Source organism: Bombyx mori, chromosome 7 (genome assembly GCF_030269925.1).
Source record: "Bombyx mori chromosome 7, ASM3026992v2".
Classification (NCBI taxonomy): domain Eukaryota; kingdom Metazoa; phylum Arthropoda; class Insecta; order Lepidoptera; family Bombycidae; genus Bombyx; species Bombyx mori.
Genome location: NC_085113.1, coordinates 5,918,388 through 5,945,226, shown reverse-complemented (window position 1 = coordinate 5,945,226; position 26,839 = coordinate 5,918,388). Strand labels below are relative to the sequence as shown.

The 26,839-nt window shown below is 37.5% G+C and overlaps 1 protein-coding gene and 1 long non-coding RNA gene across 3 annotated transcripts in view; one reads left to right on the top strand and one right to left on the bottom strand.

Moving 5' to 3' along the window:
* Nucleotides 1-26,839, top strand: part of LOC101741644 (HEAT repeat-containing protein 5B) — a 46,612-nt gene that overhangs the window by 8,532 nt on the left and 11,241 nt on the right. For both annotated transcript variants that reach the window (XM_038012176.2, XM_062669367.1), the window contains exons 13-30: nucleotides 1,192-1,310; nucleotides 9,395-9,531; nucleotides 11,126-11,310; nucleotides 13,144-13,238; nucleotides 13,641-13,801; nucleotides 14,039-14,213; nucleotides 15,044-15,310; nucleotides 15,817-16,006; nucleotides 16,919-17,070; nucleotides 18,080-18,218; nucleotides 18,977-19,159; nucleotides 19,579-19,697; nucleotides 20,280-20,391; nucleotides 20,901-21,082; nucleotides 22,609-22,733; nucleotides 23,202-23,322; nucleotides 25,326-25,617; nucleotides 26,243-26,407. In XM_038012176.2, the coding sequence (XP_037868104.1) occupies nucleotides 1,192-1,310; nucleotides 9,395-9,531; nucleotides 11,126-11,310; nucleotides 13,144-13,238; nucleotides 13,641-13,801; nucleotides 14,039-14,213; nucleotides 15,044-15,310; nucleotides 15,817-16,006; nucleotides 16,919-17,070; nucleotides 18,080-18,218; nucleotides 18,977-19,159; nucleotides 19,579-19,697; nucleotides 20,280-20,391; nucleotides 20,901-21,082; nucleotides 22,609-22,733; nucleotides 23,202-23,322; nucleotides 25,326-25,617; nucleotides 26,243-26,407 (2,919 nt within the window). The remainder of the gene's footprint in view (nucleotides 1-1,191; nucleotides 1,311-9,394; nucleotides 9,532-11,125; nucleotides 11,311-13,143; nucleotides 13,239-13,640; nucleotides 13,802-14,038; nucleotides 14,214-15,043; nucleotides 15,311-15,816; nucleotides 16,007-16,918; nucleotides 17,071-18,079; nucleotides 18,219-18,976; nucleotides 19,160-19,578; nucleotides 19,698-20,279; nucleotides 20,392-20,900; nucleotides 21,083-22,608; nucleotides 22,734-23,201; nucleotides 23,323-25,325; nucleotides 25,618-26,242; nucleotides 26,408-26,839) is intronic.
* On the bottom strand, nucleotides 5,028-8,011 carry LOC119628740 (uncharacterized). Its single transcript, XR_005244905.2, has 4 exons — nucleotides 7,663-8,011; nucleotides 7,271-7,522; nucleotides 6,941-7,125; nucleotides 5,028-6,621 (listed from the first exon to the last, which is right to left on the bottom strand). It is a non-coding gene; the product is annotated as an uncharacterized LOC119628740 (long non-coding RNA).

Below are 26,839 nucleotides of genomic sequence, written 5' to 3'. Positions count from 1 at the left end.
CACGATAATGCTATAAACGAATACACATGGTCTGGACGAGGCTGCTTTAGTTAACTGAAGCCACTTATTTCAACTAGAGCATTCTGGATATTTTTTTAGTGTTTATTTATTCATTAATGTGTGTACATTACGAGCAATAGAACTGCAAGAAAAAAATTGGTAACCCATTGGTAAACCAATTGGTTATCGAAATTTATACTTTTGAACTTACAATTTTAAACTAGTCGCTCAGTGGTCGAAATTGGACCATAATTAATTTAAATTATAATATTGAAAATTATTATGGTTCTATTGTCAGACTATATATACTTTTACAATCACATATTTCACCAAGGTTACACTATAGACAAATAATGTTAAAAACAAACCATATTAATCTATTCCCAATTTTACCACAAACTTTATCAATAAACAAAAGAATGAGTATGCGTGTGTTTGTCAAATACATGGCAGTGTGTAATGTTTTTTATTTATTAATTTAATGTATTTTTTATGCATAATTTTAGAAAAATATTAGCATTCTGCATTCCTTCTCGATATTCTCTATAAGTGTGGGAAATTTCATATTTCTCCGTCCGCGCAATTTTCGTAAAAAGGGGTACAAAGCTTTTGCTTCACGTATTAATATATAGATGACATGTTTAAGGAGAGTGGATGTAGGTCTGAAAATTTAAGTTAAATGGATGTTTGGGACAGGTTTTTTGACGTGACAACGTCTTATAATTCGATGGAGCCGGCTGCACGCACGAAAAAACATGACTCATGCGGCGTTACCTCGCTCTGAGGCGATGCATCCGCGTGGACAGCTGCTATACAATAATACAATTCAAAGCACATTCATACTTGTAAAAAAATATGTATATTGTAAAAAAAAAAAATCGACATAATTATATTTATGCGTACAAATAATGTAACTTGATCAATTCAATAGTGATTTCCATTTACCTCCTTCTCAATATCCATACAAAATACATATGAAACAAATAAAATTAAAATTTTCTTTTGAAAAATGAAACCATTCCATCAGCATTTTCTTATGACGTTGTCACGTTCAACCATCGTCAGTAAACCGACTTACAGACAACCGTTATATTTTTTAAACTAGAGTAATTTCTTAGCAAAGAATCCTATGAAGTTAAACTTTAACTGTTCCGTAGTGTTGAGCCATTGTTGTTTTGTGTAACACATCAGGGGTCCCGGTGGTGCGAGGTCTCCTACCCCGAATGTTGCTGTTATGGCGTAACAGCTTCCCGAGGTCCGCTAAGGAATTGGAATCGGAAAAATCAAGAGGAGACGCGTTCACTTGGCAGGTAATATGAGGTCTTATAAGAATAATTTATTTATTTATTAGGCTCACAATACACATTACAAGCTAAAAAGATACATAAAAAACACAAGTAAAAAGAAACAAAATCTGGCTTGCAACATAAGTTATGTGCGCACGACAAAACAAGATATAGTGCTGAATTTGTACAACAACACTCCTTACAATTATACGAAAAAACAACGCGACAACGAAAACTAATCTAACTTATAATGTAAGGAAATAATTTTATTCACAATATAAAATTAAACAATTACACTACTAACCTATTACTAACGTGGAGGATGCCCTTGATCATTTTTATAAACGTACCTAAGGGAACGTACCCATACTACGTGACCCGTTTAGGGGGGGGAGCGGAGTCTTTAAAATACTACGGTCAGTCACAGGAGCGGGGGGGGGGTGGCTCAGGTTTTTGTCACGTAGTCGATTTTAGTGAGAGAAATCTGGTATTTTTTCGACCTATATTCGAATATAGCGCGCAGTGTTTAGCGCTTTGTAAACTCGCACTACATAATTCACTAGTAATTTAAGTGTGCATGCAGTCTTATGCAATAAAGACGGGTATTACGGGTAACCAATTTTTTTTTTCAATTTTTGCCTGTGAAATGTTTAAAAATCATAATTATGAATTACTACGTGAAAACTAAAGGGGGAAAGGGGGGCTCTTGGCATATACTACGAGTGATCACCGAGGGGAGGGAGAGGTCGAAAAAACAAAAAAAATAGGTCACGTAGTATGGGTACGTTCCCTAACCTACAAATAAAAATATCCAACTCAGTTGACGACCTTGCCAGTTCGATATAGGTGCGACACATTCGGGTAATTGGATTATAATATGATATATTGTTTTTATAAATTAGCAATGCAAACAAATTAAACAACGTTATGTCGTAAAGCATGATCTAGCCGTAATGGGTGGTCCAGTACTTAGCGACCGGCCCCCTGATCACGTAAAAATTTGCGACAGCCACAATTTTGCAGATGTTGTGCAGACGCGTCGCGACCGATCGCAAAATGTCAAATTATTTCGTATCACGTACCGCGATTGTTCGCTTACCGCTTACTGCAGTTTTCTGTCATACAACTAGCGCCAGTCGCAATCGGGTAGCAATAATTGGCACTAAAAAGCCACATTACTTTTTTTTTTTTTTGCTGAACAAACCGGCAAATGAATTTATAAAAGCTCGTTACATATTATTATAAACATTTCAAAATGTTTAAGTGGAATTCACGTTTGAAACGCCAAGTGAGAGCTGCTAATTCTGTTCTTTTCGATGAAGCGTTACTAAAAATAAGTGATCTAATAATAATTTTTGCTTTATTTTGAATAATAGCTATAAAAATGTAATTGTGTCATGTCAAACACTGATAACATTTTTTTTTGGTAATCGTTTGATAATTTGTAATCAGATAGTTGTTTACGTTACGAACCTATTCTAAAAAAGAATGGATCAAAATTATAGCCTAATTTATTAATTTCATTATCAATTAAGTAAGTACATAAGCTCACAACCCATCTAGTGTTAAGTGGTATAGACCTCACAACGTGAATGCCGCCCCCATCTTTAGAAACGAGGTCTGAGTTTCAACTTTATACCAAAACGGCTGCCCCATTCTTCAAATTGCAACGCATTACTGCTTCGCGGTAGAAATGAGCGGAATGGTGGTCTTGCGGGTTAATCAAACGCCCTACCACCAACGATTTCTTAAAGAATATTTGCTAATTTGATTTTAAATAAAATATGAATGAATCCTTAATCATGGAAGTCTTCCATGTGTATATGTCAAATACGTGTTTCATTGGATTTATTGATATCTGCCTGCGGGATTCTAACACTGGTTCAGTCGCATCTTTATTAGAAAGTCGGCCGTCTCTACTACACCGCTTAGGCCACGACGATTTCAAATTAAATAGTAAATTCTAGAATAAATGAGTTAGTTTTATGGTTTTATCAATAATAACGTGTACAACAGATATATCTCACGCGGACATGAGGCCGACAAGGCTAGAACAACCAGTTGATGATATTCTAGGCGAGATGCTGCTATTCTTTATCAAGTAATAGATAGTGGATTTGTTTGACTTGGCAAGGCTTTGATTTGAATATCAGAAATATAGTGCACTCTTTCACAGCTTGAAGGGAAATAAAAGCTGTGCAGACTATTCAAAATAATGTTCACCCAAGGTCATGGGCAATATGACGTGAATAGGAAACTGCATGTCAGACATTAACTTAATGTTCTATATTATTTTTAAACAAATGAATCTCATATTTTAAGACAATAAATAAATATTTATTTGTATAATTAGCCCAGTTTTTCGTCGGCGAAGCCATCTTAAGAGAAGCTTCATTGCAAATATCAGGCCGATATTTAGTAAGTTATTTTTATTCAATAACCAGGTACTCTTTGCACTCACTCACTGCAGTAAGAATGTTAATCAATCATTATATTATCTAGATTAAAGCGGACAACAAACAAGAGTAGACACATCGTGAGCTGTAGTTGTAGAAAGAGGAGAAAATGGAAACTAAGGCGAACCACTGGCTCATGCAGCTTTCATTTCAGTAGAGGCTGCTCGTACGCAGGCAGAGGCCGCGCATCTTTCAGCTGAGATATATGTATCTCAGTTTAAAAAATTCAAGGAATTGATCAATATCGGCAAAAACCTTGTTTAAAATAATAAGTTCAATTTTGTTTTAATTTTATCGGAGTCCGTAATAGTTCATATTACCATAAAAACAAAATAGCGCTTGTTACAATAGTCAAGCAAATCCAAATATATACGTTTTACTTTAGGCTGGTACTACAGTAAATTTTATGACACTAATGAGTATATTTTACGCTAATAAAACTACTCTCAACTTAGCATTTCAAAATGACTATTTATTTTTTTATTGCTAAGATGGGTGGACGAGCTTACTGCCCATCTGGTGTTTTTTTTTTTTTTTTTTTTTTTTTTTTTTTTTTTTTTTTTTTTTTTTTTTTTTTTTTTTTTTTTTTTTTTTTTTTTTTTTCTTAGATGGGTGAACGAGCTCACAGCCCACCTGGTGTTAAGTGGTTACTGGAGCCCATAGACAACTACAACGTAAATGCGCCACCCACCTTGAGATATAAGTTCTAAGGTCTCAGTATAGTTACAACGGCTACCCCACCCTTCAAACCGAAACGCATTACTGCTTCACGGCAGAAATAGGCAGGGCGGTGGTACCTACCCGTGCGGACTCACAATAGGTCCTACCACCAGTGAAAACCACAATAGGTCCTACCACCAGTTAAGTGGTTACTGGAGCCCATAGACATCTACAACGTAAATGCGCCACCCACCTTGAGATATAAGTTCTAAGGTCTCAGTATAGTTACAACGGCTGCTCTACCCTTCAAAACGAAACGCATTACTGCTTCACGGTAGAAATAGGCGGAGTGGTTGTACCTACTCGTGCGGATTCACAAGTGGTCCTACCACCAGTAGAATACCAGTATTTAGCTTCATTGTATATTTTGTATTCACAGTATTTGACATGTTTTGCTTCTAGTCTATAGGGTTATAGAGCTATCACCTTGCTATCATCCTACTTACCTCGGCCCCAAGTTCAGTTATGTTTCTTTGAAGTTATCGGCACAGTCGATATTATATTTCAATTGTAGCTTCAATTTCATGTGGCAAGAAGTTGAACATGTATTACAAACAAACTACAATTTCCTAATTTAAGAATTATTATTCAAATAAAACAAAATTACACAAAAAAATAATTATCAAAATTATCTAACGGCCGTCTGGTGTAGTGGTAAGTGACATGGTCGCTACACAAGGAGGTCGCGGGTTCGAATCCCGCCAAGGGAAGATATTTGTATGATAAATATAAATGTCTTTTCCAGGGTTATGGATGTATATTAAATATATGTATGTGTATAATAAAAATCCTACATTTATTTCCGTTATTTGGTACCTGTAACACAAGTTCTTTACGAACTTATCACGGGACCAGTTAACGTGGCGTGATTGTTAGTAAATATTTATATTTATATTACTATTATTATCACAATGAACAAAAATCAGTGGTGGTTGATCCACATTTTTTCTAAATTATGAATTATGTTTTTCATTTTGTAAGTAATATTCATGTAATTATCCAACAAAATCTAGAAGAATTATGAATTACTAGTCGACTTGTTATTCATTCTATTCTATTATTTAAAACAGCAGTATATACAATAATATATATAACAACACAACATACAAACAGGGTTAACATAAAGATAAAATGATACAGAACAAATTGAGCACGACAGATTAAAACATTGTCTTAATAAAACAACCTCACAATTTTGCTTTCAAATAGTTATGAATCCATCCTTTACTATAAACACAAAAATGTTAAGGAAATATGTATATTTCCACTAAGCACAATTAAAAAATCATAGGCCGAAATAATTAGGCTATTCTTGCCCTCTCAGTTCACATAATTAAGAACAGCAGTTTTAAAAATATCTACATAAAATTACTAGAATACAGAGGTTGGACTAAATTTAATGTCTGTTCTCCACAATCCAATTGAACCACCCTTGAATGTTGACATGGTGCTAAGTGCTGTGTTTCCTCTTCTCTCCCAAAAAATACAATGTTATAAATTTGATAAGAAACATCAATTTCAGCATCTTCGTCAGAGAGTTGGGGCACTGGAACCCCATGTGTGTTTACCATGTTATGCAATACAAGCTAACAATTATGGTCTTGGCCATCATATGATGATCATAATGCAGTACTCTATGTACCAACAAGCATCTCCAACTGGCTTTCAATACTCACAATGGTAAACAGTGTTCCTGGTATGACAATAAACATTACTATAGTACTATATATTAACGGCCTTCCCAGTTTTAAATATACTTTTAGATTGAGTATTATTTTGTAGTCAGGTTACTGAGACAGAGCTCATGATGTTTTACTTGCCTAAAAACCAAACTTTTTCACTATTATGGTGCAGGTCCTGCATAGGCATATTCAGTTCAGTGTTAAGCCAGACAAATGTATCATGAAATGTTGCATCAATACTTAAAATGTTAAGATCACTATCACAGATCTGAAAAATTTAATTCTTTAGATAAGTACTATCAAATGTTTGTTATTGTGAATGATAGGCTTCAGCAAAATACTTTCTATTTGCACATTCTTGAAATGATAATGCTTGCGGTTCCAAAACCTTTCTTCATATACAGAAGATCTGATAAGTGCAAATGAGTGCCATCTATACACCCCGAAACCCCAGGAAAGCCAAATTTATTGTAAAACCTATAATAAAAAGAAATTTATTTACTATTATATTATGTTTTCAATCACAAAATTATTATTGTTCAAATATCTATGTACTATAAAAATAAGACAATTTTGAATTTAAAAAAAATTATGTAGGAAAGATTAATGGTGGCCTGAAGGCCTTTCCAGTTTCACCAGGACTTGACATTTCTCAGAACTCTGTTTAAAATATAGCTATATATAGCTATGGTTATAAAGCTTCAAGAATATAACTGATCTATATGATTGACTCATGGAAATTGTAAAATCAGTGGAACTCTTGTGCTCTATACTATAAGATAATTATTTAACTTACCCATTTATAATAACTTGTGACCCATTGTACTGTTTGCAGAAACTTTAAATGTTTCAATAAAACTGGAAGATTGTTTAATGCCATAGCCACTTCCCTAATGGCATTGGATTTACTAGTTTAACTCAAAATGCAAAAAGCTCATTCCCACAGGTTTCTGGTATGAAATTTTGCAATGCTGTTAACACCTGTATAAACAAGTTATTTAAAACATTTAGTTAAGAATAAATCTGAAATAAAAAAAAACAATGCTACTTTTAAAGACAAGATTTTGTGAATCTTTTATTTTCTTCATTATTTACACATATTAAAATGTTAATTGAATATATGTACCTTGCATTTTACTTTCTATTCTTGTTCGTCTTGATGATCTAGGTTATTAACGGCTTTAATTCAGAGCACAATTGTAAATATTGATGTTTCGAAATTCTGTAATGTGTTCTGAACAAACTTTCCGATAGATTAAGGGGTCAGGCTTGATCACGAAGACAGCGTCGCAAACGCACTGATTCGTATGTATCCGACCTAATTTCCTTAGACTCCAAAGCCCCATTTATTATTTGAGCTCTGTCCATAGTAACATACCTGGAAGAAATATTAATTTGTAAAAAATAAACTTTATAACCTCAACATTAATATTGTACTTAAATTGCCCAGCGTGGTATTTAATGTTAATACTATGGAAAACACAAACACAAATAAAGATCTAAACCAATTACACTTACCTAAATCAAGTTAAAATAATTTAATTTCACAAATTTTACACTTGCAGATAGTTAGCAACAATTCAGCAGCACATACAAAAGGTGTCGCAAATTTGACAAACGAAATTGCTAAATATCTGCTGTTGTGTGGCAAACAAAAGCATCCGTAATACCGACTTTAAGCCAGTTGTTGTTAGTTGTATGGAAAAGAATGCACTAAAGTTTCACAAATCGCTCTGCAGAGGCAGCACTAGTGATGGTCCGCGATCTGCTTTTTTGTTGTAAGTCCGTAATACGAAATGGACAGTTGACAGCAATATTTGCACAATATTTGTCTTCTGCTAATTGTCTGCGAAATACGTGATACCGCTGCCGGACTGTTGTGCCAAAGATCGTGCGTTCGATTCCCGCACCTTTGCAAACATTCGTGTGATGAACAGGTTTGTTTGCGCTTTCTCTGAGTTTTTGTTATCTATATACGTATGTACTAGCGGATCTGACATACGTCCTGCATACACAAAACGAATGAAATGAATGAATGAATGCATACAAAAACAATCATTCTAATCGGTCCAGCCGTTTAGGTTTTTTTTTTTTTTTTTTTTTTTTTTTCCTACCTAAGCTGATAGCCCTAGCGGCTATTTCAGCGTAACCCTAACTTTAGTAGGTGAGCTCACGGGGCTCAAACCTGACGATGTTGCTAACACGAACCCTAGCAAGAGTCGTGCTTCGCAGAATCTACCACCGGATCGGAAACGCGACCCACTGAGAAGATCCGGCGAGAAACTCAGTGGGCTGTGTCTGAGAGTTAATTTACTCGTCGAGCCCTTCGTCGCAAGCGACGGGTTCGACGAGAACTGTGACCGGTGCTTGAAGTACCTAAAAGCACCGTTAGTGGATCAGGAGGATCCGAGATGACGTGTTTAGGGCGACGTCGACTGCTTTCCATTCTGTCCGCAGGATCGGGAATGTAGTTACCGGCGGCCACGATGAGAGGGTTCTCGTGTCGTGCCGCTTTATCGAAGTGGAGCCGTTTAGGAGGAGTTCAGTGTACACACGTACAGTAGAATTATATCTATAAAGATATAACGAGATATATTTAAGTGTCTATATAATTACTGGCGGTAGGACCTCTTGTGAGTCCGCACGGGTAGCTACCACCATTTTTATTCACCATATTTCTGCTGTGAAGCAGTAATGCGTTTCGGTTTGAAGGGTGGGGCAGCCGTTGTAACTATACTGAGACCTTAGAACTTATATTTGAGTCGACTATTATCAAAGCCGGCAATGTGACTTTTGGACAATTATTGGTAAATCAGAAAAACGAATTATTGACTTTGTATTCCATTGGCAGTCACAAAACTCTTCTGAACGACATCTTAGATAAATAACAGGTTAAGTATTAACCTTTATTTAATGCAGGTTTTGAACCGTATTCTTTGAAGGAGACGATTATATTCAAATCAATCTGTATTGACATATCAATAACATTTTTTTGTCCAAATGCACAGATTGCCACCTTTGATAATAGACGACTCATCTCAAGGTGGGTGGTGCATTTACGTTGTAGATGTCTATGGGCTCCAGTGACCACTTAACACCAGGTGGGCTGTGAGCTCGTCCACCCATCTAAGAAAAAAACAAAAAGTAAGTATCAGTAAAAGTAGTATCAGTCTCTGGTATCCATAACACTGGGAATTCTAATCGGGAGCCGGATGGCCCAGTTATGTATTATTATTGATAATTTTGCCAGGTGACATTGGAGGGTCGTGCCGGTGCGTTGTCGGCGCTACACAGTCTGTTGATCCACTGTCCGTCGTTGGTCAACAGCGACGACACGGCCAAACGTTTGACGCAGCCCATCGACGGTGCTATCGCTGTGCTCACCAAGTAAGAACTGATATTAAAAAAGAAATTCGCACCGCCCGCCACCGGTGTAGAGTCCATCCGTACTACCTGGAGCCACTGCGTTCATTGACAGTGCGTTTCCAGAGGTCTTTTTTGCCACGTACCATCCGGCTATGGAATGAGCTCCCCTCCACGGTGTTTCCCGAGCGCTATGACATGTCCTTCTTCAAACGAGGCTTGTGGAGAGTATTAAGCGGTAGGCAGCGGCTTGGCTCTGCCCCTGGCATTGCTGAAGTCCATGGGCGACGGTAACCACTCACCATCAGGTGGGCCGTATGCTCGTCTGTTTACAAAGGCAAAAAAAAATTCATATTTTTCACATTTTTTCCCTACCGAATCACTGGTACTCTAAGGGGCTATTCCAGCTACGGTCGGACTGGTAGGTGAGCTCACGGGCTCAACCTGAGAGAATTTGCTAATGCTGACGTTAGCGAGAGCAGTTCTTTGCTATAACAGGATGGGAGTCGCGACCCACTGAGAAGTTCCGGCGAGAAACCGGGCTATTGACATATTGTATCTCATCTGCGATCAATTCAGCAATGACTTCGTTTTTGTTTTCTCAAGGTATTGGTTCTCAAAGTGTCAGGGACTGTTTAATATGATCTAAGCTAGTTAAAAAATATTGTTTTTTGTTCGCAATGAAAAAGGGCCTGAAAAAGAATATGAAGCTTTTGAAGATTATTATAATATACTGCCGAATGTAATGGAATAACTCTTTGTGCAGTACAAGTACCAAACAACCCCGTTCTAAGCAAAAAGAATAATAACATTATTATTATTGATAAAATTGGTTACATTAAAATTTTACCCAGACAATACAACAAATAGTTTGTTATAAACACAACGAACAGTGCCGTTGTCGACTTCTTCTAAAGTGTTAAAGTATATTATGTGAGACAATGATACAGATTTCGATCTTTATTAATCAATAAATTAAAAAGAAGTTAAAGTCCAAATTTAACATTAGTCTTGAGTTATTTGGTGGTAGTTATGGTTCAATAACTAAAAGTATAATTAATTGAATATGCAATTTCGAAAAGAGCACATCTCTGAAAATGTAAAATGTTCAGGAAATAAAAAAACCGGTGATTTTCTAAAGCAGTAGAAAATTTAAAATATTAACTTTTGAGATAAATTTTAGTCTTAATTAGCAATTGAAAACGTCAGTATATACATTTAATTAGATATTTTATATTTGTGAGATATGCCCTTTTCGAAATTGCATATATATATATATATATATTTTATTGCTTAGGTGTGTGGACGAGCTCACAGCCCACCTGGTGTTAAGTGGTTACTGGAGCCCATAGACATCTACAGCGTAAATGCGCCACACACCTTGAGATATAAGTTCTAAGATCTCAGTATAGTTACAACGGCTGCCGCACCCTTCAAACCGAAACGCATTATTGCTTCACGGCAGAAATAGGCGGGGCGGTGGTACCTACCCGTGCGGACTCACAAGAGGTCCTACCACCAGTAATTACGCGAATTATAATTTTGCGGGTTTTGATTTTTATTATACGATGTTCATTATATGATATATTCAATTATTATGTGATCGGTCTTGTTCTAGTGTGAACAGCGTAGTCCGCAGTTACGGCGGCGCACTGAAAGCCCCGGCGGCGTTGTTGCGGTTGCGACTGTACCAAACGTGCGCGGCGCTGGGCGGCGCCGGGCCCTCCGCCGCGCCGCTACTACGACTCCTCGCCGCCGAGGTCGCCGGCGCCGCTGACCCGAGCGGGGCTAATGTCGCTACCGGTTAGACCAGTGTTTCTCAACCTTTTTTGTACCATTCCCCACTGTAACGTTTCTAAGATTGTTTGGCTCCCATAAATAAATTTTAACAATAAAAAATTGATTTGTTCACTTAAGAAACATAAATGATAGATTTTAGGACGAAATAACTATGAAATTGTTAGCAAAACATAGTAAATATTACATTTCAAAACATATTATAAAAAAACTGAAATTAAAATCCAAAATAATTTTAAAACAGATTTTCTATATTAACTTAGTGCGTTAATTATCTAATTACCCCCTTGTGAGGCGTGGGCCCCACGTTGGGAAACACCGGGTTAGACTCAAATTAACTCTTTCATCTAATTTGTAATATAAGATAATAAATATTAGACACCCGTAAACTTCGATCAACAATTGTAACTAGATAAAGGGACACGTACAAAATCGAAGCAAAAACTGTCCGCGTGAATATACACATACATAGCTACGTTGGTTTACAACAAACGGAGAAAAAAGTTTTGAAACAGTTTTAAGTTCAAACTAATTACAACTATGCCACCTAGCAATAAAGTTCCAAATCTCCAAAACATTATCTAATACTTACGATCATTCGTCACAAAGCAATAAATTACTCTTATCACTTACAAATGAAAAGGCATATGTTAAACAACCTTTAATGTTAAATGAACCTTATGTTCCAACAAATAGAGTAATTTTTCCCGTTATAGCTTTGAGAACTAACATCGTTTTGTTTTATTTATTTTTGCTTCTCGAAATTTCAATTTATATTTACTACAGGAGGTAACGGAGTCGCGTTGAACACTAAAATAATTTATTATATGAATAAAAGTAAAAGTTTAGTTGTTTACTTTTTATCTTTTGAGGATTTATGTTTGTTGGTATCTATACATTACTTATTATTTTATTAGCGTTACGTTTTGTGTAATAGATATTTTTATAGTATACTTTTATGTTTTCGCAACTAGTACATATAATAAAACAACGTTTAAACGGTTTTAAGCGCGATATTTTTATTACAATGCTTCGGCCACGTTTCAGTAGCCGTGAACACGGAAGGCAAAGATGTCCAGTGTCAATGAGTCATGAGTGGAGTTCTTAGCTGGCTTATAAAAGTAATCTCTTCTTTCTCTGGCGACAATCGAGATCTATTCTGCACACGTGATTGCTAGGAAAGCTAAAATAAAAAAGGAAAGCTAAGTATCCAATGAGAATCCAACAAACAGACACAAAAGCAGAATTAACCAATTTTAATTAACCAATTTTGAAGTACTGCTAACAAATTTTTAAAAATTATTACAACACAAATCTACTCCATGCATTTACTTTTCTGTTAAACAAAAATTTTGTCCAAGTGTTGGCGAGCCTTGGCCAACATTTGTAGCGGTGGTTAAAAATCGGTAATTTTGTTTAAAATTTTATATTATTTATTAGTTTAAAGCTTAAAATATAACGTATACTTCATGTACTTACCGAAAGTAAGATACTCCGGCCGTTAAATTGCTTTTTCGGGCATTTTATGCAACTTTTGAATACACACTGCGGCATTGTGAGACGGGTTGACATTGGCTGTGTCTGAAGTGAACTAAACAAAATAAGAGCTCACATTTCAAGTGCGCTGTTATTTAACGAGACGGATTTTTTCGCCGACCCGAAATCTAGTTACTATTGTTGATCGAAGCCCGTAAATGTAAAACTGTTGAAGACACAGTGCAGCTTATATTTTTAATCAGTGTTGTATCTAACGCAAATGCTAAGCAGATAATTATACGATGACACAAATCAAATGCAAATAAAGATTTTTGAAAAATGTAAAATATTGAATTTCGACAGGTATGCTAAGGAATGCCATGCATCCACGTGACGTCATACTTCTAGGCGAAGAGGGTTGGATTTATGAAACCGATCATGCAGAAATTGAGGAACAAGTATGATCACAATACATATTTATAATTTTATCAATACACATACAGATTTGTTAAAAAAAAAACAAAGAATAATGTTTTAAAATTGCTATTTTCCTACTAACCTAGTAGGACTCCGTGAATTCCTTACAGTGGCATTTAAATGAACATCCTAACTAGATCCCTGTCTAGTCTATAGAAATAAATTTTTATTTTACTTATCTATTTAAAACTAATTGTTAACGTCTTAAGTTAAACTGAAATAGCTTGACAAATATGTACTTAAGTGATCGATCCCCAGTGGTATCAAACAAAAAATTTCCCATCGTTAGTCATTTGTTGTAAACGTTTGAAATCTGACGGGTTTTTGTCACGCGAGGTCACACGTTAAATTGTAATTAAGTACCAAATATATTACTTTCGCAGCTCGTATCACCGCTGAGTGCAAGTGGATCAGGAGCATTAGAACACGATCCGTGTTGTCTGTACCGCGGCACTACGGGTGCGCAACCACTGGGCGTCGCGGTTATAGACGCGTCCGTCGTATTGTTCCCGCAAGTATTCGCAAGAGCCGCTAATAAACACAGGTATAATTTAATTTTTAATTTATCGATAAAATCAGCGCAAAGGGATTTCGACTAAAACTGTCTAAAATTGAAAACATGTTATATCAAATACAAACAAACCCACCATTGAGAACTTGAGGCTTTTAATTTTATCAACTTTAATAGGATTTTTTTTTAAATTATTATTATTAATATTGATTGTACGTTTTAACATAAATATTGTCGATATAATTATTATTAATTATCTTATTTTTATAGACAACAAATGCTAGAACACTTCGCGGAATGCATTAAGATGTCTAAGGGTGGTCGCCAGGAAGCAATACAAGTGAATGTGTATACAGCTCTATTATTGGCTCTACGTACTTTAGCAGAGACTAAGACTTCTTTAGGACAAGATCCCGTGAAGAATATTGCCACAGAGTTGATTATTGTAAGTAGTGTTGGTGTCAATTCTTAATTTGGTTGTAGCTATTTATGTATTCATGGAATAAAGCTTTTTTTGAAATACCAATTGTATAGTTGGTTTTGTAATATAAAGGTTTTTGTAAATCATTACTGTGATATTTCATTAAATAATTATCTTAATAAATTACTTAAAGGCCTCGAAATTCCGAAGAGTAGTCAAAACCTACACAACAATCTAGTCAGCAAGATGTTCCATATAAATGTAGTCATGCATATGTGCTGTTGTGTTCGATTCTAGACAAGATACATTTTTGTAGAATAGGAATCGCAGCGCATAAAATAAAATTTATACCGTTCCAAAATCTTCAGTTATAATAATAACTAATAATTAACACTTTTATTACGTCTTGCTCATTTTTCAACCGTCTTCGCCATCTTCATTTTCTCTGTCATTCTGTCTGTCATTCTCTTCTCCTTTTCTTTCCGTTTTCTCTCACTCACATCTTAACGCTCTGTTCCATACTCTTTTATTTTTATTCAAGACTAGCTGACCCAGCAGACTTCGTAGTGCCCCAATCGATAAATAAAAGACCTAAACTTTTGTATAAAATAAACTTAAAACAAACAATAGAATCCGTCCGACGAGGGACACATCAAAGGGAAAACAAAATTGATATTTTTATTTAATTCTGAGCATTTTCTTAATTATCTACCTTTTAAATCTTCTCTGGACTTCCACAAATAATTCAAGACCAAAATTAGCCAAATCGGTCCAGCCGTTCTCGAGTTTTAGCGAGACTAAAGAACAGCAATTCATTTTTATATATATAGAAGATTAATGTGTCACTTTTCTAGAACGGTCTATCGGCGAACAGCGCCTCAGTACGAGCAGCTGCGGCATCGTGTGCCGGTCGACTCTGCGGCTGCATCACTGAAGCGGAAAGCCAAGCTCTGAGCGAGAAAGTGATAGCATTAGCACGTACAGCCGCCAATCGATCAGTGCGGGCGGCTGCTGCAGCCGCTGCCGGCGCTGTACTCCGGGCTCGAGGCACCGCTTCAAGTGCTACAGCGCTGCCTGTGCTGAGAGCACTCGCACAGGATGCATCTTCTGTCGAGCTTCAGGTTATTGATACAACTGTTATTTTCAATAGATATGAAACGCTTTATTGTCATGCCGTTTGTATAATAAAATATCGTAAAACAGTATCATGACTTGCATTGTGCGCTGTTATCGCCAACAATTTCTTTAACCGAACCCCAACATCTTCTATGTTGAATTTAAGATAAATTACTTTGTGTAAACGTAAACAATTTTGAAATTCTTATTTAAAATGGTTAATCTTAAAAATAAAACATTATTAAAATTAGATATTTTTAATTGATTAGTGTGTATGCTGTGGTATTGCAAACTTATGAACTATTAAGGTTTTTAGCAAAAATGTTAATTGCTATCTATAATTTCATATATATATATATATTATTTTATTTTTATTTTTTTATTAGCTTATATAATTTTTACCGTCGAGTGTGTTTTCAGATATTTGGCAATTCTGCTAAAATTACCGGTTAAATTAACCGGTGTTGGTTATAGTATTCTGGCAACATTATTACTGAAATAAAATTTGTAGGTGTGGTCAGTACACGCATTGTCGGTGCTGGCGGACGCTTCGGGCCCGATGTTCCGAGCGCACGTCGAGTGGACGCTAGCGCTGGCGCTGAGGCTGATATTCGCCGCTCCGCCTTACCATCACCTGCTCCTGCGCACCGTCGCCAGGCTGCTCGCCGCGCTCATCACTGTGCTCGGACCCGAGTTACAAGGTCAGCGGATTTATTAATTAAATCACATATTGATTACGTGGTGTTAATTTTTACTAGAGCTATTAAGCAGCACAGGTAAAAATATTATCACTGAATAAAACAAGAAGTTATTTTGTGGTATATATGTATTTCTTAAAGTCTTGCTTAAAGACTTTACTGGTGGTAGGGCCTCTTGTGAGTTCGCGCGGGTGGGTACCACCACCCTGCCTATTTCTGCCGTGAAGCAGTAATGCGTTTCGGTTTGAAGGGTGGGGCAGCCGTTGTAACTATACTGAGACCTAAGAACTTATATCTCGAGGTGGGTGGCGCATTTACGTTGTAGATGTCTATGGGCTCCAGTAACCACTTAACACCAGGTGGGCCGTGAGCTCGTCCACCCATCTAAGCAATAAAAAAAACCATATGACAGTATACGTGTCATGCGATAATTGACGGGAAGTCTCAACTATTCAAACAGCCAAAGTAGTCTAGTCAACAAGTTCAAAAATGTGAAAAATAGAGATAAAGGTCCTAAAAATATGAGGTCCTATTAATATTATTCGAGTTATTAACGAAAAACTAATTTTTTTTTTCCATCTTATTTTGTTAATAACAATTGCAATTTTTTACCTGCACTAAAATCCTTCAAAAACATTTTTTTAGAGGTGATTCCGAATCCAATGAGCTATCGCTCATATTTTTAGGACCTTTATCTTTATTTTTCACGTTTTTAAACGTTGACTAGACTAAAGGGAATTTTGACAGAGTCTCTAATTTTAATGCCACCAAATGAAACTGTAATATGACGCGACCTGATATATGATGTGATATTATACACGAGTGCTCAAGAAGACTTGACACATTTGACTGAAGAACTGAAATTTGGTTTGACTAACAACATTTTTTAAACCGGTTCACTTTATTTTCCCTTAGTGGTAGCCGTGAGTCGATTCGTTTGCGCGTGCTCGGCGCTGCTGGAGGGCGGCGGCGGCGGCGCGCGCGCTGAGGCCATCGGCTGTCTCCAGCAGCTGCAGATGTTCGCGCCGGCGCACATCAACCTGCACACTCTCGTGCCCAAACTCTGCGTAAGTACACACGAGGTCACTTTAAATTAAAAAAAAACCTCTTCATAAGGAAAAAATTCGTTTGAACTCTTGTAAGATTACGGATCTATGGAACCTCTCTTTACAGTACTTTACCGTGAAGATCATGATCACCTGTGCTTTTGGAACGAAGTTCTTTTTCGCGCGTTGCGAAAGGGGGCTAGACGGAAAAAATTAAGACCAAAAGTTGTAACGACACTTTTTGCTATAGTTGTAAGCCGTGCGGCGTGCGCGTGTTTCTCTCTCTCTCTCTCACTTACTTACGCACTCACTCACTAACTCACTAACTCACTCACTAACTCACTCACTAAATCACTCACTCACTCACTCACTCACTCACTCACTCACTCACTCACTCACTCACTCACTCACTCACTCACTCACTCACTCACTCTCTCTCTCTCTCTCTCTCACTCTCACTCTCACTCTCACTCTCACTCCCTCTCTCACTCACTCATAGAAAGCAAGCCAGGTATTTTCGTTTCTTCTTTCTATTTCGCATTGAACAGTGTGGTTCGCGACGATTATTTTTGTTGAGTGTATACAGTTTTTTTGTACATAATAAATAATACGAAATATTATTATAACTAAAAAAAGTGTTAATTTATTATTTCGCTAAGTACCGTAATAAATGAACTTGAGCGATTCGGTGGTACAATAGTTAGATAGTTCGCGTTTGATTCCCATATGTGTACAACAGTTGTGTGATAAATTAGATGTGTTTGATGTTAGTCTTAAAGTTTATATATTATATTAATGTATGCTAATGTGTATATCAAATATTACTTTCTGGTTTCCATATAGGAATTCCTAGTTTAAGACCATATGATTGAGAATTTGTTTCAGAAATTTTTAGGACCGGTGTTAAGATAATGCAATGAAAATAATAATGAAGGCGAGATTAAAACTCGCTAAAACCGCAGACGATACTACAATCCTTAAAATCTTTTCGTAATACGTTTATTTTAATAGATGTTGTTATCGTTGACAGCACGACTTATCGAACCCGGAGCTGACAGTACGTCGGGCGGCGCTCTGCTGCCTCCGACAACTGTCTCAGAAGGAAGCTTTAGAAGTTTGTCGGTACGCGTTGCTCGCGAAAGATCACGTACCCGCCAAACCGTACTGTGGTAAGCTCACTAGAAATTTTCATCTTCAGTATTCATGACCATACATAATAATATGTCAAGAATACTACTGTTGAAATACTGGCTAGTTGAAGTTTTAAAATAATCTTAGACACTAGAAGACTGAGATAAATTTTATGATACATATTCAATGTTCTTTTGTAATCGACAGAAGAATTAATTAAGCCACACTTCTTATAAAGATCGATAAAATTTCTGATTCATTATTTTTTTAACCGGTAACATTACAGCTCGTAAAAGCCATCCATATTTTAGTAGTCATAAAGAAATTTATTAAAACAATTATTAACGGTTAAAAAATACTAAATTTCTGCGCACTCCTTATCTATATTCTTTTGTAAGTCTGGGAAATTTCATTCTCCTCCGTCTGCGAAATTTTCGTAAAAAGGGGTCAAAGTTTTTGTTCACGTATTATTTATTTATACTTTATGCACAAAACAAAACTTGTACACAGGCGGACTTAATGCTTATTAATGACTTATTAATATATAGATAACACAGATAATCTATATCTAAACTAATATATAAATCTACAGGGGTTTTTACGGATGTTCCGTTATAACTACTGAACCGATTGAATTGAATCTTGGTATCCATATAGAAAATACATGTAGTAAATGGATAGGCTAATATTTATATGAGTGTTGGACTCTCTAATAATAATGACAATAAATGATAATGTTAGTTTTAAATGTTCAGCGAAGCGAGTACGGCTAGTATTATATAGTTTTGTCCTCCAGGTGTAGTGATAACGGACACCGGTCTGCCGGGAGCCCTGTTCGCGTTCCTGGACATCGAGCGAGACGAGACCGCGCTGTCGTACGCTAAAGACACACTGACCTGCTGCCTGTTGGCGGCTGCTTCCTCGAACACGATCAGAGACTGGATCGTTCTCGCCAAACGAGTACTCACTGTACGGCTGGGTGAGTTACTCCATGTTGGAAATCATTTTTGTGCATGATTTTGACCCCTTTCAAAACGTCGGATTAACTCGAAACTTGGTAAACTTATTAAGGACCGATAATCCAATATTAAAAAAAATATTGAAAAAGTTGAAATTCAACTAAAAAATGGAAAAAAAATTGTTTAAAAAAATTAACAAAATACGCTTTTATAGAAAATCCAACTAAAAAAATGGAAAATAAATTTGAATTAAAAATAGTGTAAGGAAAAAATATTTTATTGTAACAAAAGCGTGGGGTGCTTTTCAAGATATTATCTACCCTTCTACTCATATCTGTTTATAAAATATGGGACGGAACACGCTGGCTTCTTTTAGAGTTTATATTAAGTTAAAGGTGAAAATGAGGGTAAATGAATGTAGTACAATATGTTTTCGTAGAAGACAGCAACAACGCTGACACGGACTTCGACGCGGAAGGCGACGACGACCAGGCGGAGTTCCACGCGGACACGGATCAGTCGACACACCCGGCCGTGCAGTCCCGGTGGCCGACGCGTGTAAGTTAATGTGTACTAGCGGTCCCCCGGTAGTCGAATTTCGACTATAATTAATTGAAATTATAAGTTATAAAGACTATTAATTTACTTCCTATAATCACAGATTTCGCCAAGGCTACATTATAGGCAAACAATATTAATCTATTCTCAATTTGACCACAGACTTGGAACAATAACTAAAGTTTGACAATGAACGAAGAGTATATATGCGTGTGTTGTGTGTCAAATATATGGTGGCGTGTGTCATGTTTCTTTTATTGATTTAATGTATTATTTAGGCATAATTAATAAAAAAAATTAGTATTCTGCACTACTTCTTTATATTCTCTATAAGTGTGGGAAATTTCATACTCCTCCGTCCGTGGAATTTTCGTAAAAAAGGGTACAAAATTTTTGCTTCACGTATTAATATATAGATGAGTGCCCATGTGACAGTCTCTGAAGCCCATACATTCCTGTCTTATGTTCTAGATTTTGTGTTACCCCGTTCTGGTTATAGTTATAAAGATATTAGCAGCATTGTAGTATTATATTATATTATGTAGTATTATATAATTCTAAAAAAAAAAAATTGATGTATAGGTTTTTGCAATGGAGTGCATACAGAAGATAATGGGCGCTTGTGAATTAACTGGCGACAACGCACATTTTGATCTTGTCAAGGCAAAGGAGAAACAAATCGCGGAACCTAATAGTGAGTAAAACGCTTTTATATTCAAAATTATTTTCTGTTAGACAATTTAACATATAGGGTGTTGTAATATGGTAATGGTGTCAAAAGACAAAATATCTGACAACATTCTAGTTTTTGGTATTTTGCATAATACGCTACCATTGGGAAATGGACTTAAAATTGTTTCATTGCTAACTGTAGTTGTATAATCTACGAATAGTATATCTACTTAGTTAATATGTATTCATTTTTTTAATCTGTGGCAACTTGACTACGGTGTATTTTTGGACTAATAACCGCCCGAAAGTAATATGTATATTAAATACGCCACTCTTGTGACTGTCAATAATGTTGTTGACGAAGCATGTTGCTGATAACTCTGTTTCTATAATCTGACGTGAAGCGTGTTGCGGATAATAACATGTACTTTTAGGTTATTAAACTACCTTGCATTTTGATTTAGTAAATTTTATAAAGTATGCGGTTTTAGTTTTAAGAAACACGTAAATGATTTTTAATTTTGTTGTCAGGTGACTATTTATCGTTCCATCTGTCGGATTTGGTTCGCATGGCGTTCGTCGGCGCCACCGGTGAGTCTGACGCGCTGCGTCTCTGCGGTCTGCGCACGTTGCAGATGATCATACAGCAGTACGCGCGAGCGCCCGAACCGGACTTCCCCGGACATCTGCTGCTGGAACAGTACCAAGCTCAGGTCGGTGAACACACGGACGAGAGTCGGTCTGCCTATTTAGAACAGTCAAAACTTTGAAAAAACAATCTTAAAAGTCATTTTTGTGAAGATATTCATGTCTACAGTCTAGTTGTCACCACCATGTCTACTGGTGGTGGGACCTCTTGTGAGTCCGCGCGGGTAGGTACCACCACCCTGCCTATTTCAGCCGTGAAGCAAATGCGTTTCGGTTTGAAGGGTGGGGCAGCCTTTGTAGCTATACTGAGACCTTAGAACTCATATCTCAAGGTGGGTGGCGGCATTTACGCTGTAGATGTCTATGTCTAGTCCAACCACCTAAGCTATAAAAATAAAATTAAAAAAAACACTAGGTTAACCCCTTGCCAGTGAAAGGCCGGTCACTGTCCTCGCCGGAACCCGTCGCTTGCGACGAAGGGCTCGACGAGTAAATTAACCCATAGACACAGCCCACTGAGTTTCTCGACGGATCTCTCAGTGGGTCGCGTTTCCGATCCGGTGGTAGATTCTGCGAAGCACTGCTCTTGCTAGGGCCAGTGTTAGCAAGACTCCGGTTTAAGCCCCGTGAGCTCACCTACACGTCAATGAGAAGCTGAAATAGCCTCTCAAGACTCAGCAAGGGTAGGAAAAAAAAGTGAAGGAAAATGAAGGTTTTAAAGTCGTTCATGTTGAACAATTGAAATTATTTGAAATAAACATTCTAATAGCTTTGAGTTTTTAGGGGTCAATGACAACGGGATATCTTCCACCGAGTAAGCGAAGTTGCTCGGTAGACCGATGGTCTAGTGGTTATGGTTTGGAACTTGTATTTATGCAAACTGACCTAGAAAATCTCGTTAGCGTGATTCAGGTGTCTGTTAAATGTCTTGCGGTGTTTGACATGCTATAAATTAGTTCAATAGTGGTAAAGCTTCAATAAAGTCCATTTTTAAGCTCATCATGACGACTTTTGTAAATCAAGACAACTCCTCAAAAAAATCAAGCTTATGATTTGAAATAATAGTATGTAATTAATAACTGATTATGTAGTTGTAGTATTTATTTTACGTAGTATGTAGCATTCACTTTTTTTTAAAAGGGATTTTATGACCTGTTAACTAAGACCTTTAAGTCATGTCTTATTTTACTTTATATTCTTATTTTTATGAAAAATGATAATATGGAGTGAAATGAAATGAAGATGATTAATTTGAGACATTAACCAACTGTGATGAAATTAAATGAAATGAGATGAGATGATATGGGATGAAATATAATCTTAGTAAAATGGTGGTCATTTACTGAGATTTTTTCAGTGTACTTTTTGGAGGATCCCGAGAAGTTACGTCCAGCTGCTTTGTTACATTTTCCTACATTTGTGCACTTTCACAGATATTAAACACTTAATAATTCACCGTTATTTCACATTTAAACCTGAAGAAACACTCAATAGACAAAATAAAACAAATCACACAACCTCACTCCTCGCGTTCCCGCCAAAAAGTCCTGTAGCATTTACGTTTGAAAATAACCTTAGATTATCTGTGCAGGTGGGTGCGGCGGTGCGTCCCGCGTTCGCGGGCGACACGGCGTCGCACGTGACGGCGGCCGCGTGCGACGTGTGCTCCGCCTGGATCGGCTGCGGGGTCGCCAGGGACATCAACGACCTCAGGCGGTACAAGCGAACTTAAACACACATAAACACTATGATTTTTATTCTTAAAATTAAACAATTATGCTATACCATGTCTCCACGGTCTACATGAAAAATTCAACCATCATTGACGCTCCTAAGTTTCATAGAACTAAATAAATAATTATGAGATAACACGAATGCGTATAGTCTGAGTCTTAATAGTATTGTATTAGAGCTTGTATTAGAGTCGTTCTACCCTTCAAATAGGGTGGTGCCACGTTCCATCACAATATGTCCTACAAGTAATCGACTCTTTCAATAACTTGTACAACTTGGCGAATCTCCTCAAAATTATTGTATCGTTTAATTTGAGTCTGTTGAAGTAGCATGAAAAGTGTCATTGGGAAACAATAATCATATTTATTTAGATATATACGCCTACACCACACCGACAAATAAATCTCGTCGTTTAGCTAACCAAGCTTAACTTGAAGAGTTTGTTCACAGAGTTCACCAGCTGCTCGTCTCAAGTCTGGACAAACTGAACACTAAAGGCAACACCACACTCATCTACAACGAGAGTATGGCCACATTGGAAAAGTTATCCATATTAAAGGCCTGGGCTGAGGTATGTGTGTGCAGACATAAGCTTCTCAATTAAGCCTCTTAGTTAAAACGATTACGTAAACTAAATTTTAATGAAAGGTTTTTCGTGAGGAATAATATATTTTTTTATATTTTTTTTTGTTGCTTAGATTGGTGGACGGTCTCACAGCCCACCTGGTGTTAAGTGGTTACTGGAGCCCGTAAACATCTACAACGTAAATGCGCCACCCACCTTGAGATATAAGTTCTAAGGTCTCAGTATAGTTACAACGGCTGCCCCGCCCTTCAAACCGAAACGCATTACTGCTTCACGGCAGAAATAGGCAGGGTGGTGGTACCTACCCGCGCGGACTCACAAGAAGTCCTACCACCAGTAATTACCCAAATTATAATTATGCGGGTTTCATTTTTATTACACGATGTTATTTCTTCATCGTGGAAGTCAATCGTGAACAGTTGTTGAGTACGTATTTCATTAGAAAAATTGGTACCCGCCTGAGATTCGAACACCGGTGCATCGCTCAACACGAATACACCGGACGTCTTATCCGATAGGCCACGACGACTTCAGTTCAAGGCCGAATTGTGTAATGTTTGTCTAAAATATTACAATGAATTTTTCAGTATTCATTTTAGTTCCCTCTCTTTCTCTCTCTCTCTCTAATTCTACCTAGTCAGGTCATAAATTCTGTCACATGTTTAATGTAAAATAATTGAAACAAGTTTATTCATTATGTAACCATTCATATACCAAAATGAACTTAACAAAACATAGATTCTTATGACACTAAAGTTTATTCAAAATGACCTCCGTGATTTTGAATACAGGCCTTCAATCTGCGCGGCCAGTCGTCTATCGCAGCACGAACGAGGTCCATGTCAATATCGGCGACTGCGTTAATCAAGGATGTCTTGAGTGACTCCAAATTAGGATGAGGCTTTGAGCACGCCTTTTCCTCCAAGTGTTGCCATATCTTGTAATTTAACGGATTCAAATCTGGACTGGAGGTGGGCCAGTCTTCGTGCCGGATGAAGTCGATTTCACGCGCCGCCAGCCAGTCTTGTGTGCTCTTCGCTCTATGAGCTGGCGCCGAATCTTGTTGGAATAGCCAGTGCCTGTTATTGAACATGGTATGAGAAACAGGTTCCACAAGGTTCGTCAGGACTGTATTTTGATACACAACTGTATTCGTTTTTACACCTTTCTCACAAAAATGTACCTCTGTTAAGCCCCAATAAGAAACTCCCGACCATACCATGGGCGAGGATGGAAAATGACCTCGTTGGACACGCGGAATACGGTTGCTCGCTTCTTCACTACTGTGTGTGTACACCTTATCATTTTGTTTGTTGTAGCTCTCTTCTACGGTAAAAATTTTTTCATCCGAAAAAAGAATTTCCCGATATTTTTTTCCCGCGTACCGCTTCAACAAAGCGCGGCATCTCTTCAGTCTCAGGTCCATTAGACGAGCATTCAAACAATGTCCTGTTTTTCTTCGATATGCCCGAAGCCCTAAGTCTTCATTTAACACCCTTTTCACTGTGGTTCTGCTTAACTCCATCTAAAGGGCCAACAGTTTCTGCTTACGTTTGGGATTTCTTTGAATTCGCGCCTTCACAGCTTTTATCACTGCTGGAGTCCTAACAGACCGAGGGCGACCACTTCTTGACCTGTCATCTACACTAGACTCTACATTGTATCGTTTGATGGTACGATAAACAAATCTTTTGGTTATATTAAAATTTTTCAGTATGTTAAAAATTTGAATTGGCGCGTAACCGCAACGATGCAACGCAATAACTGCAACACGGTCTTCTTTAAGCGTCCACTCCATATTTAAAAATGAGTAAAATTCTAAAAGTATACATTTTTATTTTCATGAACAATTCGAAATTCGAATTCAATAAACTTTTTTGTGGCCAGCATTCTAAAAGAAAAGTTTTTACTGTGTGACAATACTTATGACCTGACTAGTTATATTGCTCGCGCTCTTTTTAATTTGACTATCGATATTGTTTTGCTAGGTATACATCGTGGCGATGGTGAGCAACAACAGCGCTCCGGGCAGCTACGTGAAGCAACTCGACAGCAGACCCTCCAACAATGGAGCTGAACTGGCCAAATGGCGCAACCAAGTACTCCGGGACAACAACGAGATTGACAACGCCGGTCCCGGTAGCGCCGAAGACGACGAGTACGGCGAATTCGAATCTAAAGGCGAGAGTCTACTGAGGCTGGTCGAACCGCAACTGGAGAGCTTGGGCGAGAATTGGATCGCGGCTTTAAAGGATCATGCGCTACTCAGTCTGCCGTCTGGTGAGTTTATGGATAGCTTACTGCTGGTAGGACGGCTTGTGAGTCCACACGAGTAAGTACCACTACCCTGCCTATTTCTGTCGTGAAGCGGTAATCCGTTTCGGTTTGAAGGTTGAAGCAGCCGTTGTACTGTTAAAAGTGAGATTTTACAACTCATGTCTCAAGGTAGGTGGTGGCGTTTACTTAGAACTTATATCTTAAGGTGGGTGGCGGCATTTACGTTGTAGATGTCTATGGGCTCTGGTAACCACTTAACATCAAGTGGACTGTGAGCTCGTCCACCCATCTAAGCAATAAAAAAAAAGATGAGAATATAGCCCGATGATTAGTAATCACAATCGTTAAAATTTAAGGCATAGTCGAATATGCCAAGGTACTTCTCAAACTTCATTTGAAGGTACTAGTTGAAAATGGATGCCATTCGTGAAAACGCGTACGTTATTCCATTATAAATATTGGTATTGATGTTAGATCACCGGGACAATGGCGTTGCTTGACACGCTTACACCGGACGTCCGAAATAAACTAAAACATTGTCAAATTTCATTGAAATTTTTGTTAAAGACCCGAGCGGAGCCGGAGCGGGCCGCTAGTAAGTTATAAAGATATGATTATTTGTATGCAGAGTTCGCGTCGCAGCTCCCGCACGGCGGCGGCGCCTTCTACTCGGCGGAGACGGCGGAGGCGTCGCGCGCGCACTACGGGCACGCCTGGCCCTCGCTGCTCTACGCGGCGTCTCTACGGTTCAACGCAGACATCGACTATGTACCGAATAACGAAACTAGTCACGGTAATGTTGTTTCTATATCGAAATTCAAGTTTTAGTGATAACACTAAAGCTCATCGATAACTATTAAACAAACGAAAGAATAGTAAATTGGCAGACAAACACACCCATTGAGTTTCTTGCCGCATCTTCTCAGTGGGTCGAGATTCCGATCCGGTAGTATATTCAGCGAGGCACTGCTCTTGCTAGGGTTAGTGTTAGCAATTTTCTTAGGTTGAGCCCATGAGCTCACCTACGCGAAGTTGGAATAGCCTTCCCACCATTAGGTAGGAAAAAAACCCGTCAGAAAATGGTACTTGTTTTGTCTCTGTTGGACAAATGGACAAGAATAATACGGTCCTGTGATCACGTGTGATTACTGAACTAACCGTTATTTTACCACATTTGTTTAAGCTTGAACAACACTTCGAATTTATATTTCAAATCTGGTTTTGC